Genomic DNA, 17,656 nt, shown 5'->3' on the forward strand with positions numbered 1-17,656 from the left:
GAGAAAAACCCACAGAAAAAACAGCGACAGAGATGCTTGTTAACGTATTTGGGAACAGCAGAAACTCCACGTTTGCTTTACTTTTCCAACACCTGTGCTAGGAAAAAAAAAATAAAATCTTTATTTTGGCGTATTTGGAACTGGATAATAAAGCTCTAAATAAAGCTCTATTCCCTGTCCGTGAGACAAGCATATGATCCCTAGTGCCACCCTGCTGTCCTCAGGACTTCGCATCCCAAGAAGACTCAATGGCACCATCTGATGGCCATAAGAACAGCAGGCGATAAAAGCTGCTTCCGGAGATGGAGTTGGGGAGGAGATTCATGCCAAAGCTATTCCCAACCAGTAACATGCTTTCTAGCTAGGCGCAGATGGGTTTGTGATCTTTGTGGAGGCAAAAGGAGGCTCTGGGAGGGATTCAGGAGTGTTGAGAGGTGGGATGGTTTGGCCTGCATGGTGGGAATGCTACCCCCTTCCTCACTTCCTCCTCCAGCACCAACACAGGAGAGCAGCAGCCCCTCTGGAGTGGGTGTGTGGAAAGCAGGGGTTGGTGACAGCCAGCTTGCAGGGCACAACCAGCACAAATATGATGTGATTTGAGGCTCCCCAAAACCAGCTAAGAGCAGATTGCACAGTGCAAGAACTGGTGTTCCAGCAGGAACAAAAAACCCTGCCAAAGCAGCCTGGAGAAGGGAAGGCGGAGCTCTTGCTGGACCCTTTCGAGAGGATTTAGGGTGCATGCGTGGCCACGTGAGGCTCCGTTGATGCAGGTGGTTCAAACCAATGGATAATTGTTTGGTAAGTGGCATTTCATTGATTTTTCTATTTATAGGAAGTGTTGATTTCTCCAGCAAGTGCTGTAAACAAAGGTCAGGTTTATTCCATGTCTACTTTGCAGTGCTAGCAATGGAAGGCGATCTGTCCTCTTTCTCCTCTGACTCTGATGACAGCAAGGGCAGTAAGTGCAAGGAGTCAGCTAAATTCTGGCCCCTGCCCATGGAAATGTGCTACCACATGAAATCCAGGAGGGCAGGGTAAGGGGCAAGAAAGCTTTGCCCAGGGGGTTTCCTCAGATGTGTGGGGATCCAATGGTGCCATTACTGAGTCATCACCTAAAACAAATGCCACCATTGTTACCGTAGGATCATCATTTGTTGCATGGAACTGGCTGAAACAACTCCTTCAGTTTATCTTCATGGGCTTATGGAAGTGCACCTGTTGGTCCTTTCATGAGATCAGGCCTCTGCTCCAAAGCGTGTGACCCACCTGCAAGCTGGGGCTGTATGAGCAGTTTTTAAAGGAAGAGATGAAAACCCCTGTGCTGGGCACAATGGGGCTTTGGCTCAGTGTGGAGGTTTCCTCAGGGCATCCACATGCTCCAAGGCTCTGTCATCCACAAACCCATGCCAAAATGAGAGACTTCTCCCTGTGAGCCCTAACCTGTCTCCAGGGAAAACCACAGACACCACCAAATCCCCCTCTCTGGAGGAGCTCTGTGAAGACAGCTGCAGCAAGACATGACTTTTCCTCCCTCTTCTAATGGTCATTCCTTCCTGAGAGCTGCCAACCTCAGCTTGCCTGGTCAGGGCACCGGGCTGTTGCTTGTCTGCCTTGCTTCTCAATCTGGCTGTTGTCAAAGGCAAGTCTGCTTCCTGGGTGAAGCTGATAGATGCAAGGGAGGGCTTGATCTTGGTTTGCTTCTGGCAGCCAGCACTAGCACTAATGTTTGTGATGGCTCATTAGCCATTTATGAAGTGCACCCAGGCACCTGAAAGTCTTCCTGGGGGTGTGGGGGGAGTAAGGGAGCCCATTTTATGAGAGGTTGGGCAGCAAGTTGTTTGCTTCATACCTAGGAAAGGAGCCCAGAGTAGATGATGTGGTTTCCGGCTGTAGCTCCACCAGTCTGTTTTGATGCCCCAGCTGCCCAGAGTGGTTGCTCACTCTATCACCTGGTTGCTTGGGCAAGGTGGACCTGAATGGATGGGAGAAGTGGCCTGAGTGGTGTGGGATAGTCCTTCAGGGGGAGTAGGATGCTGCTGACTTGGTCATTACCATAACTGAGCGCTCCCTGGCACACTAACAGACTTGCCATGCGAGTGAGTTTGCATAGAGGTGCAGTCACCTCTTTACCAGTGGGCAGAAGTCATGCTGACAGCTCTGAACATATGGGAGAGGGAGGAGAGGACACTGCCCCTTCAGAAAGTCTGTGCCATGCAAGAGCAGAGACCACATAGGATGCGCTCCCATGCAAGGCACCAAGTTTTCCTTCCCTTAACCTGCAACCTTAACCTGGGAGAAAATGTCCTCCCCTTCCTCCACCGAGGAAGACGAAAAGGACAAATAAAGCACACAGTCAGCCAAACAGGCAGTGCTGGCCAGGCTAAACCCCTGCCCTTCTCTCTGCAGTCCCGATTGTGTTTCCCTTAACTTCCAGCTCCAAGGTCCCTCAGAAAAGCATTCCTGGGCACTGTGGAGAAGAGACAAGGAGAGGAAAGGCAAAGAGGTTTCCTGAAACCAAAGGCTCGAGGGGGACATGTTAAGAGGCGTGGATCGATAGCCGAGTTTCCGAGAGCCACCAGACTCCCTGGATCAGCGATAATAGAGGGGTGAGCTCATTGCTAATAGCATTGGTGGGTGTGAGAGCCAAGGGCAGCCTGTCCGTGTCAGAGAAAGGCTTGATACTGTTTCTGTGGCTCTGTCAACAGCACTGCCTGGTGCAGTAAGCATCAGGAGGATCCTTTTTCATTACTTATTTATACATGGACTGGGTTTATTTTGGTGAGGAAGGTATCAAGGCTTGGTCTTTGGCTGGGTGCTATCATGCACAGTGGAGGTGGCAAAACCACACAGGTTATCTGAGCTAGATGACTCCCTGCAGTGATCTGGGTTACCTTGCTGGCTGCGTCCCCTTTAATCCACTTTGATATAAAAGGGTATCCCAAAGAAGGATTATTCCCTTACCCAAGGAGGTTATTCGTCTTCCTAAGAGATTGCCATACTCCCACTGCTGTTCTGCCAGGCATTTGATTGCCTGGTTTTGGAAGGGTGCAAGGGGCATGCCTGTGGGACCGGGGTGAAACCAATTACCATCAGGAGTCCATGACCAGGGCCTGGTTCAGGAAGCATCTAAGCCTCAGCTATTCCTGTTCGCTGCCTGCCCCTGCTTTGTCTGGCAGGGTTTGTCTACCCTGTGCCAGACTTGCACCCAGTGCTGCAGCATGGGGAGCCGGGGAAGTGTAGTGAATAGAATTTGCAGAGGAATACTGAATTTTCTTTTTTTTTCCTCAGGTTCCCACAGCTAAGCAAAATCATCAGAGCTGAAAGCATTTCAGGAACCCCATGCGACCCACAGAACTAATTATGGGGCCAAGGGGGAAGAGGGGAAGTCAGAAAGTTCACGGTCATCCAAATGCCTCCCACTATGCTGGCCCAGTGACATGATGGCCTCAGCTACAGCCCACACAGGCACTGCTTAATCAGCCAGTGCCTTCACCTTGATGGAAATTGCTCTTCTCTGGTCTCTGACTTGTCTGCACCGTCTGTGCTCCCCTCTCAGCATGGTGCCCAGAACTGAACCCACAGCTCTCTGGGCTCACCCTGCAGCAGTGGTAAGCGGCACACAGCCCTGGGCTCCTGGGCATTGTCTCAGGTGCTGCATAACCAAAATATCCTGGTCATCTGCAACAGTCTGTCCCAGAGGTTTGTAGCAAGTGAGAGGCAGATGTGCCAGGTACTTGCAGGGAGTATCTCCTGCATGTCCTGGCTCTTGTCCCTAATGGGTAGCCTGTGCAGCAATTAACAGTGTAAGAAGAGGCAGCCCCGCAGCACTTTGACTTTATGATGTACTTTTGCTTGGCATCAGCAAGGTCTGAGGAATGTCTCTGGTGGGGGAAGGTTAATACTCCCTGGCTGGAGACAAGGCAGTCTGGCCCTTGCTCAGGGCACCACCAAGTCTGCTGAGCAGTGCTGTGTGGAGGCTCCCGTGGCCCTAATGCAGACGCTTCGTCACTGCACTGTGCCCGGGGGATGCTGGGGCAAAGCTGAAGCCAAGCCTTGAAGCCAGGCTGAAGGAAGCAGCATTCCTGTACACTCTGAAATGACCGGTTCAGCTAGAGAGCATTCTTGCTGAGCTCCTCTCAGCTCCTGATGCTAGAGAGCGCATACGTGCGTCACAGATGGGACACACAGTCTGGAAGGCAGTGGTGACCTATCACTGACCTCTCTTGCTGATGAAAAGGACAGGCTGGGATGTTGGTAAGGGAGTTTTGGGTTGCAGAGCAGGATGTCCCAGAAGTGGAGAGGACTGTAGCATCTCGTACAGTCACCTGTCAGAAGCCCAACACTTGCCAGTGCCCCAACCCAAACCCAGTCCTCAGTGGCTTTAGAGATGTGTAAGACTTGAACCACATGGTTCAGGTGAATGAAGCAGGACAGATGTGGCTCTTAGGAACACACACACAGCCCTTCCCTTCCCCAGTACCTGGCACGGCTGGTGTGCTGGAGATGAGAGCTGCACACCATGGACACCAGAGCTGATGTGTCCGTCCCAGCTAGGAGGGCAGGTTGCTTGCAGAGCCACTGAACCAGCGTGGCCTTGCTCTTATGCAGTAACTTGCACACTCTGAAGCACAGAGGTGGGCACCTGCCCTTCCGCATGTCACGCAGCCTGGTGGGGCCAGAGCCCGGCTGGAGGCTCCTGTCCCACCACTGGCTATTGCCTTGCAGACAGCTTCGCCCTCCAGACTTCTGTCCTGCATCTGCCCAACAAGACGTGTGAGCAGCTGTTCACTTTCCTCCCTCCCTCTTCCTCCTCCTCCTCGTACCAAACACCTGCAGCGGTGCTTCAGCACACCTGCAAAATGGGGTTTGTCTGGCACTGAGTATCGGCCCAGGCACTCCCGAAGGACATGACATGAGGGTAAACTTCCTTTCCCCTTTCCCCTTTCCCATCGCCTGGTGTTGCATAGACAGTTTTTTCGTGGTTTAAAGAGCTCCGGAGCCATCTGGAGCTGCCACTAGAGGTTGCTCACATGCCTCACTGCAGGCTGGGTGCTGCCGGGGCTGCGGGGCTCTGCAGGGCCGGGGCACGGCTTTTGCTCAAGACGCAGTTCGAGGACTTCCCCCCAGCCCTGCTCAGAGCCCGGCTTTGAGGCAGGTGCCAGGGAAGGTTGTTCCATGAAGCTCTGGTTTGGGCCACCAATGCCCCGTGGCCTCCTCTGCGTGGCCTGACTTTGCTGTGCCCTTGGCAGCCCTTGGCAGCGTGATGGATGCCGTGGGACGGCAGTGGGGTTTGCGAGATGGAAGCAAGCTTGGCAGCTTGGTCCTGCTCTTCTACAGCATCATGTCCAGCCAGATGGCCCCATGGGTTGACACTGAGGGGAGGTCACTGGGACGGAGGGAGCACACAAATGCATTTACTAGGGCATGCAGGGGCTTCATTTCCAGCCCAAAGGTGGATGTCCAGGCTTCCGCTTCCCTCTGTCCTGCATCCCTGAGTGCTGTTTGCCTTGGCTGAGCTCAATGCTGCAGAGCTGGAGACACCATCTCCTCCGAGGCATGAGCCCCCAGCATTCCTGTGCAGTGCTTTGCAGAGGAACACTGGGGGCCCACTCATCCCAGATGGATGGAAAGGCTCTCTTTGTGTTAGCAGTGCAGGATCAGGCCCTTAGCATCTCTTACACAGAGACCCACGGCAGGGTGGTGATGAGAAGTACCACAGTCACAGCCCAAATACAGACCAACTGCCCACTTCCATGCAGGGTGGATCTATTTGCACCCAATGCATACCTCTGCATGACACAAACCAGACCTAGCTTGGGGTACCCAGATGCATCACAGGGGCTGTGTCTCCTCGCAGGAGAAGCCCTCTTGGTGCTTCTGAGGCTTCATGAGGCATCTTGGGCTGGAATAACTGGCCCCCTGATGACGGGAAGATGGAAGAGTGATGCCATGAAGCAGTAAGATTGGAAGAGTTGGAAGAAGAGCCTGAAGAACACCAAAAGAGGGGGACTGCACGGCTGAAGAAGCACCAGAAGGGTAAAATGCTATCCCAGCACACATCCTCCAACTCTGCTGACAGCACCACGCTTGTGACATCCTGTGCACCATCCCCACAGTGTGGTGGCAGGTGGAGGAGCCGTGTCCTCCCCCAGCAGTGGAAGCACTGGCATGTCAGCGCCCTGTAGACACAGATGTGCACCGGTCAGGATGCAGCTTTGTTCCCAGCAGCAACTGGCTGTGACTCAGAGTGCCTCAGGGGAGCAAACCAGATGGGGAAGATGCTGCCTTTTTGTTGTTTGGAAATTGAGCTGCTTTTTAACATGGAGGCCTGTTCAAATTCGCCAAGGCGCTTTGCAGACACCGCAGCACCCACTGCAGGGGCAATGAGACACCCTGCAGAGAAGAAGGAGGGTTGCAATTAGTGTGGGCTGTGAGCAAGATGGGAGCAGCTGCGTCATGTCCTGGGCATCTGAGGGGCCGGCTGGATTTTGGCACAGCCAGAGCCACGCTGGCATTCGACACGGATGGTTTCTGGAGGAGAGGATTTTTGTTTGCATGCTTACCCCGGTGCCATGAAATGCAATTCTGGGGCATTTTCCTTGCCCTGCTCCTGCCCATACAGTTCCCTTCTGGCAGGGCAGTGAGCAGGAGCACTACCGAGGGGCTGCCAGCATGATCGATGGGGGTTGCAGCATTTTGGGTCGGGGCACACATGTTTAGTGGTAAATCCACAGCAGGATAATTACCTCTCTTTGTGGATGGCAGCTTTATTAAAAAGAAATAAATAAGACATCTTTAAAGGAAAGTCGAGTGAGAGACACAAACCCCATCCTTGGGGCAATGCAGACAGATGAGTAATAGGGCCCTTTGAGTAAGTGCCTGCCTGGCCAGCTCTGAGTCACTGAGCAAACAGCACCAGACTGGAGCCAGCGGCAGGGCTATTCTTAGCCACTTGCAGGTCAGGAGATACTGCTGAGGGAGAGGAGGCAGGTTAAGGGGTGTTAGTGGGGGAAAACATTCGCTTTCTGACTAAAAAGCCCTTAGAGCCAGCCTGAAGCTCAGTTGCAGTAACCCAGGCTGGAGATGGGAAGTGTGAGGATGAGGAGGGTGGCTGCTCCCATGCCAGGGAGCTTGGGCTGAGTTTTTCAGGGAGCAGGAGGGAGGGAAAAGGCACCTGGGGAAATGAGTGCTCCTCTGCTGTGCACGTTGCCCAGAGGGACCTGGAGGTTCCCTGCTCCCGGGGCCAGTGCGCAGCACAGACTGAGCATCGCCCCCACCTGCCCCCTGAAGCATCCCCTCTTTCCACCCACCCCACAGGGTCTCACTTTGAGCTTCCCAAGAGCCACCTCCTCGGAGGCAGCCTGATGTCCCCGCTACAGCCAGGGTTGCATCAGCAGGGATGGGAGGTGGCAGGGGGGTGCTGTAAAGGCCTGGGCTCGGTTGCACCAGGGCTCCTTCTAAATAAAGCATCTCCAGTCATACTGGCTCAAGTTGCTGGCTCAGCCCAGAAGCCTGGAAAACTAAGTGACATCATCTGGGTACACTCAGACACTGAGTGCATGGGTTTCAGCTGAGGAGTGTGGCCAGGGAGCATTGCTGGTTTCAGGGAGCCCTCTAAAACTGCCCTTTCTCCCTGCAAAGGACCCAGACAGGCAGTTGACCCTCATTTTGGTCTTCACTCTCACCCAGGGCATCCCAACCCAAGTCCAGGGCTGTGATTCCAGAAAGAGTGTCATGGGTGGGAATTTTGGGACTCATTGCAGTAGTACTCCAAACCAATATGCTCATGAGCCTTGTCTGCATGTACTGCCAGAGAGCAGGATACCTCACCAGCTTGTGAAGTGACACTGTGGAGAGGAAGGTAAGCAGTAATACAGAGCACCCGCATCCCTCTGGCAAACTGTGGGTGAAGACCCTCAAGGGCCCAGGATTACCCTATCAATGGAATTATAGCCTGGTGGTGTGGGAGCAGCATGGGGGCCAGGATCTCCCTCACACACTAGTTCAGCTCCAGCTCTGCCTTCCTAGGTGGCCTCTGGCATCTTTGCTCCAGGTTTCCTATTTGCACAAGCTGGGGTGAGTAGGATTCTCCTCTGATTTCCAGAGCTCGCTGGGTTTGGTAGAGCTCATCCTCATCTGCAAGGGTACATGGGAAGGAAAAATCAAGCCCAATAACAATAATTACTTTTCTCCTTCCCATGAGTGTTGTAAGGATTAGCTCATGTTTAGCAAAACCCCCTGTAAGTGCTAAGCATTATTAATGTCTCGGATTGCTCCAGGAGCAAATGTGGCTTTCCAGGGAGTGATGGGGTTTTTCCCTTCACTGGTATGGAGCTGCTGCGAAGTCATTATAGCCTAAGGTAAGCAACATCCTATTTCTATTAGGCTCAGGGTGTGAGGCAGTGCCTACAGCACAAAAGCAGCCCTCACCTTGCTTTCCATCAGCGCTGGAGGGGTGAAGCTCATCCTTTCTTGCATCAATGCACAACCAACAGGGCTCTGGAGGAACACTCGTCGCATGGAGGGTCTCAGAGTGCCCTAATAAGGGCTCATCTCACCAATGCGGAGAATGGCACCTCCCAGACATGCAGTGAAGTGGGGTTGAGCCAGGGGTTCTGCTAGGAGCAGCAGGGAACATGGCTGCAGCATTGCCTGAGGTGCACATGGGAGCTGGGGCCAGGTCATAGCTGTGGCATGGCTTGGGGTACAGGTTTGGGTGTCCTGGCTCAAGCAGGGGTGCATTGGAGGGGTCAATTCATGCCCCTGGGTGCCCTCAGCATCCTGACAAACAGCATCTCTGAGCACCAGGAGTACTTACACTCCTGCAAAGTGAGGGAAAGCCTGCAGGAGATGATAAATTCTCTGTTCCAGGCTCCAGTGCTGGAAGAAGGTCCTGAATCCTCCCAGGAGAATAAACCAGCTTGTGGTTTCCTGGCTCAGCCCCTGCCCAACCTCTCCAGCAAATGTCCCTTCTGGGGACCCCCCAGCCCTCTGGGCAGAGGTACAGGGGTCTGAGGCTCCTCTCGCACCGGACCCTGCCTCCCTGGCTTTCCAGCCCTGTGCAGACAGGGCTGACTTTCTGTGACCCCTTCTCCCTGCGCTGACTCAGCCATGCCCCTGCGGTGGGTGGCCACAGCCTGGGGTGGGACAGCGGGAAGGTAAAGGCAGTACGGACTGGCAAGCTTTCAAAGAGGCCAAAAGCTAAATAAATAGCCAGCAGCCTATTTCAGTGGCTGCTATATTTAGCTCAAGGAACATTTATTTATAGGCTTGGCAGCCATTCTGAGTCAATAAAAGCCCGAGAGCTGGAAAAAGGACGTTCCTGGGTTTCTTGTTGCAGTAATGGTTTCTGCCGCGCAAACCACAAGGAGTGAGAGGAGAGGAAGCCTCGGCACTGGGGCAAGAGGAGGAAGCTGTGCTGGGTGCACACCCAGGGGTGCCTCTGCCAGGGGACAGAGTCTCCATATATTTGTAGCCCCAGCTAAAAGCAGACACCCTGCAGCATCACCTGGGTCCCCTCCAGTCTCTTGGTCCAGAGGGAATTTCTCTCTGAAACACAACAGGATTTAGCTGTGCCTGTGGAAGCAGCGACACGAGATGTCAGCCCTGGGGACTCCACTGCAGCAACTTCCCCAGGGCAGCAGGTTTGAAAAAATGAAGGCAGGAGCAGGTAAACGTGAAGGGAGATGGGAGCAGCATTCATGTTTCTGTATTAAATAATTTTCCCTTTCCATGTCACACATGGCAGCAAGTGGCTGAGAGAGGAGGGCGTGCAAATAGCCCCTCTGAAGCTGCCAGTGAGGTCAGCTCTAAAAGAGGCCAAAGCTTCATGCTGGGCAGTGTAATTTCTACCCCAGTAGCAGATGATGGCAGTAGTTCTGAGGCTTTACAAAAGATCCTGCAATTGCAGCTGGATGAGAGGAGTGGATTTATAAAAGACCAGGGTGTTTAGCCCAGCCTATGGAAAACAGCCATGGGGATGGACGTCCCTTCTGTGTTTAAGTCAATAAGTGCTGCGGCTTTCTGGAGCCAGAACTGCAGGGAGCCTGCTCATGCCTTCTCCTCCCTCCAAAGCAAACCTGCTGCAGGGAGAGCGGGGAAATGCTTCCATCAGCCGCTGCTTGAGCTGCTGGTCGGTGACCACTGGCTGCTCCCAAGCATAGCACAGTTGCTGCCATGGGGAAGAGGCGACAACTCGGTCAGCTGCAGGGGGACCAGGGGATGTTTATAGGGTTTAGCTGTAGCGCACAGCAAGTGTGTGGCTACATGCTGCCTCCATGCCAGGAGGAAGGTGGGAGCAGACCATAGCTGGGAGGCAATAAAAAAAAACCCAACAAAAAAAACCCCAGAATGTATTTCAATGCAAACACTCCATGCATTTGTGCTCTTTAGCTGGCAATCTGTACCATCACCTACGCTTGGATATAAACATCTGGAGTAAGACCTGGCCAGTCCTTTCCACTAGAAAGGGGCTGTTAAGCTGCCTGCCTACCGCTTCAGAGCCACAAATTACACGCGGGACCATCAGAAACCCATAAAGTGGCTCTTTGCAGTCCATGGGCCCATGAATGCCCCGGTTAATTTTTATCCCCCTACTTCCTCAGCCATGAGTCTTATTTCTGCTTTGAATTAGTCCAGCTGCAGCTTCCAGCTCTTGGTTCCTATACATAGACATGGGTCTGGCTGTGTGTCCAGCCCTCCACTGGCTTCAGCCCCCACTGATACAGCCAAAGATCCATTGCCCTCCCCAATGCCCCAAAGAGGACCCTCCAGCCCCACCCTGAGAAAGTCTGGCCCTCAAAAACCAAGGCTGACACCAGCTGTTAAAACACCTATTTGGGTATTTATTACAACACGTTGTTCCAAAATACAAAAGAAAGGAAAAGAAAGTAGAGGGTAGAAAAGCACTGCTGTTTACAGCCTCTGGTAATAAATAAATAAGGACGAGGCAGGGGCAGGGTGTCTCCTTGGGTCCGATGCTGGCGCTGGCCAAACAGGCAGCGAGGAAGGGAGGGTGCTAGGGCTCATGGCCAGAACCTCTCTTCCCTGCTCAGGAGTCCTCAGGTACACCAGGGTGGGTGTAGACCCCTCCCTGTGTTGTGCTTGCTGAGGAAGGGCCTGCTCCTGCAGACATGGGGGTGGAAGCTGAGGAGACTCAGCCCTGGTGTGGTTGGGACCTGCCTGCTCCCTCCCTGTCCACGGCTGCACAAAAGGCAGGTGAGGTAGGAAGGGTGATGCCAGACCAGGACCCCAGTGGGGGTCTGCCAAGGTCTCCCAAGAGAGGGGCGAGACCTGAGCTGTTTGCTCTCCTGCATGGTCTCAGAGCAATCTCGGAAATGAGGTCAGCACAGCATGATGAGAAGGACCCCAACCATGGTGAAGCAAAGTCATGACAGAAGACAAGAGACCATGCCCAGGCCGCTTAGAGAAGGGTGATGTTAAACCCTGCAAATTAAAATTCATGGGGCTGGCGCAGTATGGAGAATGTTTCATACCACGGTGCAGAGAGGGTTCCTTTTCCCTTCCCCTAATGTCTCCTCCTTCACCTTACAATCGTCTGGAAACCTTCAGGTTGTACAAGGATCCCAGGTGATGGGTGTGAAAAAGCATCACTGGACTCTGTCCGTTTACAACACCCTGATTTATCAGTGTTAGATAAAGGCCATATCCAGTCCCATGTTGGGATCCGTTCCCAGCCCCTTTCTGAATCCCTCCAGGTGCTGGAGGCCACACACATCTCTCCTTGCTCCTCTGCCACCGATCTTGTTCTAACACTGGCCATGTGTCCTCCCGAGGCTGTGCTGTCCCTGGGCAGCGAGAGATCACCGGCATGAGGAGGACACTCCAGCCAAGAAAGCCCAGGGCACCTGGCTAAAATGGAGTGCCCAGTGCATGGACTCAGCTGTGTGTGTGGAGCTTTGCCAACCAGCTGCTATAGCAGAGCAGGAAGCCCCTGCAGTTGAAGATGCAGCCTGTAGGTGCAGCCAGCTGAAGAAGGTGAGAGGATTATGACCTGGAGAGAGCTAATTCCATGAGCTGGATGCCTGGCCAATGCTCCTTTTGAAGCTGTTACAAAAGCCTTAAGCTTTTGCCATTTAATCCTCCATTCTTGGTGCCAGTGGGTTCCTGCCTCTTGCAAACATAAGCAGGCACCTGTAGAGGGGAGAGGAGCAGCAGGAAGGGAAGGGAAGAGTTAAGAAGATGGATCTGCCCCGGGTTTGGGTGTCTTTATACCCTTAGGAAGCACCACCCTCCAGCTCCTCTGACAAGGGTTTGCCTCCGGGGGTTTGGGACAGCCAGGAGCACAGCCCCAGGTGGGCTGCGGGGAGCAGAGAGAAGGTGTGGTGGGGCCTTGCGTTTATTCACAACAGAGAAACAAAGAGCAACATACAAAGAGTAAGAAGCAAAAAGGTACAGAATCATAACCATAATAATCATAATCATAATAATCATAAATACTCAAATCTATCATTCATAGATTGCAATGACAACACTGATAGCTTATTATCATTAGTATTAAGGATGGGAAGGGGGAGGGGACAGCAGGAGAGGGTTCTGGGGGCATTGTCTCCTAAGGGGCAGATGTAACGGGGATGGACATCCAAAGAAACAAGAAGACAAAGAGAAGGGCCAGGAAGGCAGCAGGGGCTGGGGATGCTGCTGCCAAGGCTAGGGATGAGTCTGCTCCAACCCAAGCCTCTGGCTCAGTCTTGCCAACCTGATCGCTGCCCTCTTGCTGGCTTCACTCAGCCCCCTGATAGGCAGCTGGGAAGGATGTGGCTGGAGGGCTCAGCCTCAGGGACAGACAGGGGCTGGAGATAAGGGTGTAATGTCCCTTCTAGCATGAAGGAAAGCTGTCATTTGCTCCATCCTTCGTGTAGTGGAAAGCTCAGCCACTGCCACTGCTGTGACTGTTGGGCACTCAACAGCTTTGTTGGTTCTTCCCTTGCAAGGAGAGACCTTTCCTCTCTTCTGCTCACACTTCTGCCACTGTGGAACCCTACAGATAAATGCACCTTCATCAGATTAGAATGGAAAGGTGAAATTTGGTTCCAGTGAGGCTTTGGATTGGGTTGTCTGGCTTGTGAGAGCCCATAAAAAGACTTGGCTGACAGATGATGGGAAAGGCTACAAGCCAGCACATCCATCCTCATGATAACTCACAATCTGATTCATGGACAAAGTGGTCTGACTTTAAAAGAAGCCAGGGCCCGATTTAAAAAAGAAGTAATTTCAGTTAATTGTAAGCCACTTGGTGACCCTGATGGCTTTGGGTCAGCACTGGCAGCAGACACTTAGGCAGGGCTGCTCCATCAAGGCGTATGTTCTGGATGTAGCCTTAAAATATTGCACGTAAGAGTGCCTAAAACCCTCAAACATGGCTGATGAGCATCCAGGGGATGGTGGAGTGGAGATGACAAAAATCAAACCACTGTTCTGCCTCTTTGCAGACATTTAGAGTCCCACGTACAACACGCGCCCTCTCCTTCCTGACTTTTCCAGCTGCTTCTCTGTGTTCATAACGCACCGTGTCAGCTAACGAGATGGGTTACAGGAGAGCTTCCTATTGCTTCAGCTCCTCTCCCCACCTGGCTGTGCCAACCTGATGCCCTCTTTTTATTAAATTCCTTGGGAAGTCACCTAGCCCCCTCTCCATTGCCCAAAGCTGCACCTAACCAGCTCCTGCCAGCAACATGCCTGACCTGAGCTCTGTTGATCCATGCTGGCACCAGCCCTGGAGGACTACAGGATGGGCAGGAGCTGATCAATACAGAGCAGAGATCAGCAGGTGATGACCCCTGGCATGCTTGGGAAGAGATGTCATTGCTGAGGGCAGCAGGAAGGGAAGGGAGATCAGTAGCACTCCTTGGGCAGGAGGCAGGAAACACTAATCCTAGGCTCAGGGGGTTTACTGGAGGGAGAATGAAGCCTTTTTCCCTTCCTCCTTGGACTTCACATCAAAGCCTACTTGATACCCTGCTGCAAGTGCAGCTCCTGGCTCACAGGATGGACCCAAGTGCTTACTGGAATCTGAAAAGGGAGCTTAAAAAATTGTGACATTGTCCTTTCATGGCCAGAAGGGAGAAATGTTTAGGTTGGCAACACTGAGCCGGTCTGAGGTGGCTGGTGGAGGCAACGATGGGTGGTGATGGGCTTTTGAGCGATGGCTGTGAGATCCCTTGCCCACATCAAAAGTGATGTGGGAAGAGAAGCAGGTGGTCGCTGGCTCCCCAGCCAGCCTCGTCGCTCCCCGCCACACCTCGGGGAACCAGGCAGGAGCACATGTGGGTCCCCAGCATCTCACCAAATGGCCCCATGGAAAACCAGAAAAACTAAAGCCAGCCTGAAGAAAGCAAGGAGCCTCCGGGAGACTCGCCTCAACCATGGACACAAAGGTGGTTGGGGAAGTAACCAGCTGAAGCGAGTAGCCCCTCCTTGCACGATTGCAACTCCTCACGCCTCTGCTTTGTGTTCAGTTTTAAACCTGAGATCATTTGGTTTTGTCATGTGTAGTTTGATTTAAAGATAGAAACGAACAACAAGAGAAGGAACAAGGGAAAGAGAGAAACCATGTGGACCCAGAAAAGAAAAAAACAACACTCCAAGGATGACACAGGACAAAGACATGCACGAACAGAGACCCCTGAGGTATTAGCTTTGCAAACTAGTGCGAGACAAGGGAGAAAGCAAAGACAGCCACAGGGAGAGATGTGCTTTGCAGCGGAGGCAGTTCAGTGCCTACAGCTCCAGAAAGCAGCTTCTCACAAGCCTAACACTGGAGTTTAGGAGCAAGAGCTTGGCTCCCCACCAGGATGGATTAAGCAGCCAAACAGCTCTGAAAATAAGTCAGTTGTGCCCCCCGTGTACCTGCAGAGCTTCAGGTCTGGCTGAAAGGAGGGGAGCCAGCCTGGAGGGGAACGAGGCTGGGGGAGTCCCAGCACCTGCAAATACACTCCCTATGAGTTTCTTGGATGTGAAGCAAAGGATGGGGAAAGCCTGAAAAACCACCGCCCCCAAATGGAAAATGGTGCCCATAGCTCCCAAGCAAGGTAGCTAAAGCAACGAGGAGCCAAGGGGCTGGGGTGGGCAGGCAAGACAGCCTCCCGACAAGAAATCCCAACTACCACCAGTCTTCCTCCCTGCCTCTGCTGCGGCAGCCTCTGACGCCTTCCCCTTCCTTGCACAGCTGGGGGTGACACCCAGTACCTTTCCCTCCACTTCGAGTGACTCCCTCCTCACCATCTCCAGTGAGGATGAACAGCCCAAAGAGGGGGCATTGCTGGATGGAGTGACGGCCAGGATGGGGAAGATGGCTGGGATGGAATGATGGCCAGGATGGGGGTGATGGCAGGATGGGGATAAGGAGAAGCAAACAGAGACCAAGGGGTGAAGAAGAGGCAGCAGCTTCCAGAAGAGTTTTCTGGCTCAGTTTGTGTTGTAAGAAGGTTTTATGGTTTGCTCATTCGCTTGTTTGTTTCTAGAAAAAGTGCCCAGAAGAGTCTCCTGTCCCCTTGTTAGCGTGCCCGGAGGGAACGGGGGGAAAATCTTTGTCGTCGACATGAGCTATAGAAGGAGCCACAGGCCTCGGATATTGCTTAGAAACTCGTATTTCAGATTTAAATACCATACACAGTAAAAATAGAGCTGAAAGTACCGCCCCACATTGTCTGCAAATCATTGCCAGAATGAACAGCTTCAATAAATTAAAAACAAAACAAAAAAATTGAAATATTATTTACGTCTCAATAAAAATCGCAGTAAAACCATTTACCTTTTCCTTTGTGTGTGTTTTCAGGATTTTTTTTTTTCTTTATATTATATATAATATATATTTATATATGTATAGGGCTGCTCCAGTGCAGCATTTTTAGGATACTCAGCCAGAGAAACATGGGGAGCATGCTTAGTGCACCGGGGTGCAGGGAAGGGGCAGATGTGGTCCCCTCCACAGGCGCTGTGCCCCATCCCTGCAGCCAGAATTGTGACCCCTGCCCCTTCCCGTTCCAATTTTATGCCCAAATTTCGAGCGTGGGTCTCTGAGGGCTGGGAGCCCGTGCGGATGGAGGGGAAGGACCAGGGTGGGTGCAGGAGGGACACTAAGCATCCGCCGTCATGTTTCCCGACTTCAAAAGACTCATCCGCCTTTGTCTCGGTTTCAGCGCGTGCGCTCCCGAAAATGCACACGTGGGTATAAATACTCCCCCCCAGCCCCGCCGGCCCCCTCCTCTTCCCTCTCTCCCCAGCTTAAATATCCCCCCACCCCGACCCCATCCCGCATCTCGAGGCGCCCCGGGTGTGTGTCAGGACACCTCAATGATCTCCATGCTGCCCGAAAAGCTGGATTGTTTGCTGATTTTGCCCAGCTCTTCCCGGGCCCTGCCCTCGGACATGGTCTCCTCGAATTCCATCTGGCAGCTCCTCCGCTTGAACTGCTTCTCGGCACCGGCCTCCTCATGCCAGCTGTGCCGCCCGTCCCGCGGCTCGGCCCGCGCCTTGTCCCTCAGTCTGATCTCGCAGCCGCTCGCCACCCCGCCGCAGCCGAAGGGCGGCGGATACGGGCCGGCGCCGGCAAACAGGCTCCCACCGCTACTGCCGGTGCTGCCAGAGTCCATGCCGAAGAACCAGCCGGCCTCGCTGGTCGGGGTGCCGGGGGACTCCAGGTGCACCCCACCCCAGGCGGTGCTGCTGGTGGTGGTGGTGGTGCTGGGAGCAGCGCCCGGCTGGCTCAGCCGCGGCGGCAGCCCGTCCTCGGCGCCGGGGCTCTTGCGTGCACCGCAGGCGGCGCCAACGTTGAGGCTCAGCCCGTGTGCCGGTGAGCCGGCTGCGTGCCGGTGCTTCCGCCGCTGCCGCACCTTCGCCTCCAGCAGGAGGTCCGGCCCGCTCGGCCGGTCGGGGCTGTCTGCCCCCGGGGAGAAGGGGCTGAGGCTGCCAGGGCCAGAGGGGCTGTCCAGCTTGCAGAGTTTCGGGGCATCCCCAGGGCCGGGGGGCACGGGGGGCTCCTGCCGCAGGCCCGGGGAATAGGCAGACTTGATGTCCAGGGAGAAGGAGCGTTTCAGGCGGTTGGTGTCCTGGATGCGCTCAGAGGAGAGGTGCAAGCCATTGAGACCCTGCTGCAGGGCAGTGGGCGACAGGACCTTCGGGGTCCCGCCTTGCCGCTCAGGGTTGCCATGGGGGGACGCCGAGCCAGTGCCTCTCGGCACCTCCTCGGCCTTCTCTGAGGTAGGTGGTGGGGGATGCCGGCTGCCCTCAGCCGCCTCTGCCGGGTCCTGCTGGGCATCTCCCTCGCCCCGGTCGCCCTTCGACTTCAGGGCCTTGAGGAGCTTCAGGCTCCTCTCGTACTCCAGGAGCTGGCCCAGGAAGTTGAAGTTGGGCGAGATGGATGGGCGACGGTCCTTAACGAACCTGCCAAGAGGCACAGATAGCCCCCGTTGGTGTTTGGCCCTTCAGCGGGTCACCCCTATTCTCTCAGCCTCTTCGGGAAGAAGAGGCATCATCCAGGTGCCTTCTGACCAGACCTTCCAAAGAAAGGGGTCTTGGGGAACCACGGGGCCTCAGGATGCTCCAGGGTAGAGCTGGGACTGCCTCCCCCCCTCCATTTTACCTCTCCCAACCATTCCTCGTTGCATGCGTTTTATGAAGGGAGGTTTGGTTTGGT

General features: G+C 53.9%; 1 protein-coding gene across 4 annotated transcripts in view; it reads right to left on the reverse strand.

Annotated features, from left to right (window-relative positions):
* Positions 1 to 10,821: 10,821 nt before the first annotated feature.
* Positions 10,822 to 17,656, reverse strand: part of DUSP8 (dual specificity phosphatase 8) — a 46,723-nt gene continuing 39,888 nt past the window's right edge. For all 4 annotated transcript variants that reach the window (XM_030483853.1, XM_030483856.1, XM_030483854.1 and 1 more), the window contains one exon: positions 10,822 to 17,403. In XM_030483853.1, coding sequence (XP_030339713.1) covers positions 16,302 to 17,403 — 1,102 coding nt within the window. In that variant the 3' untranslated portion in view covers positions 10,822 to 16,301. The remainder of the gene's footprint in view (positions 17,404 to 17,656) is intronic.

This window comes from Strigops habroptila, chromosome 4, assembly GCF_004027225.2.
Source record: "Strigops habroptila isolate Jane chromosome 4, bStrHab1.2.pri, whole genome shotgun sequence".
Taxonomy (NCBI): Eukaryota; Metazoa; Chordata; class Aves; order Psittaciformes; family Psittacidae; genus Strigops; species Strigops habroptila.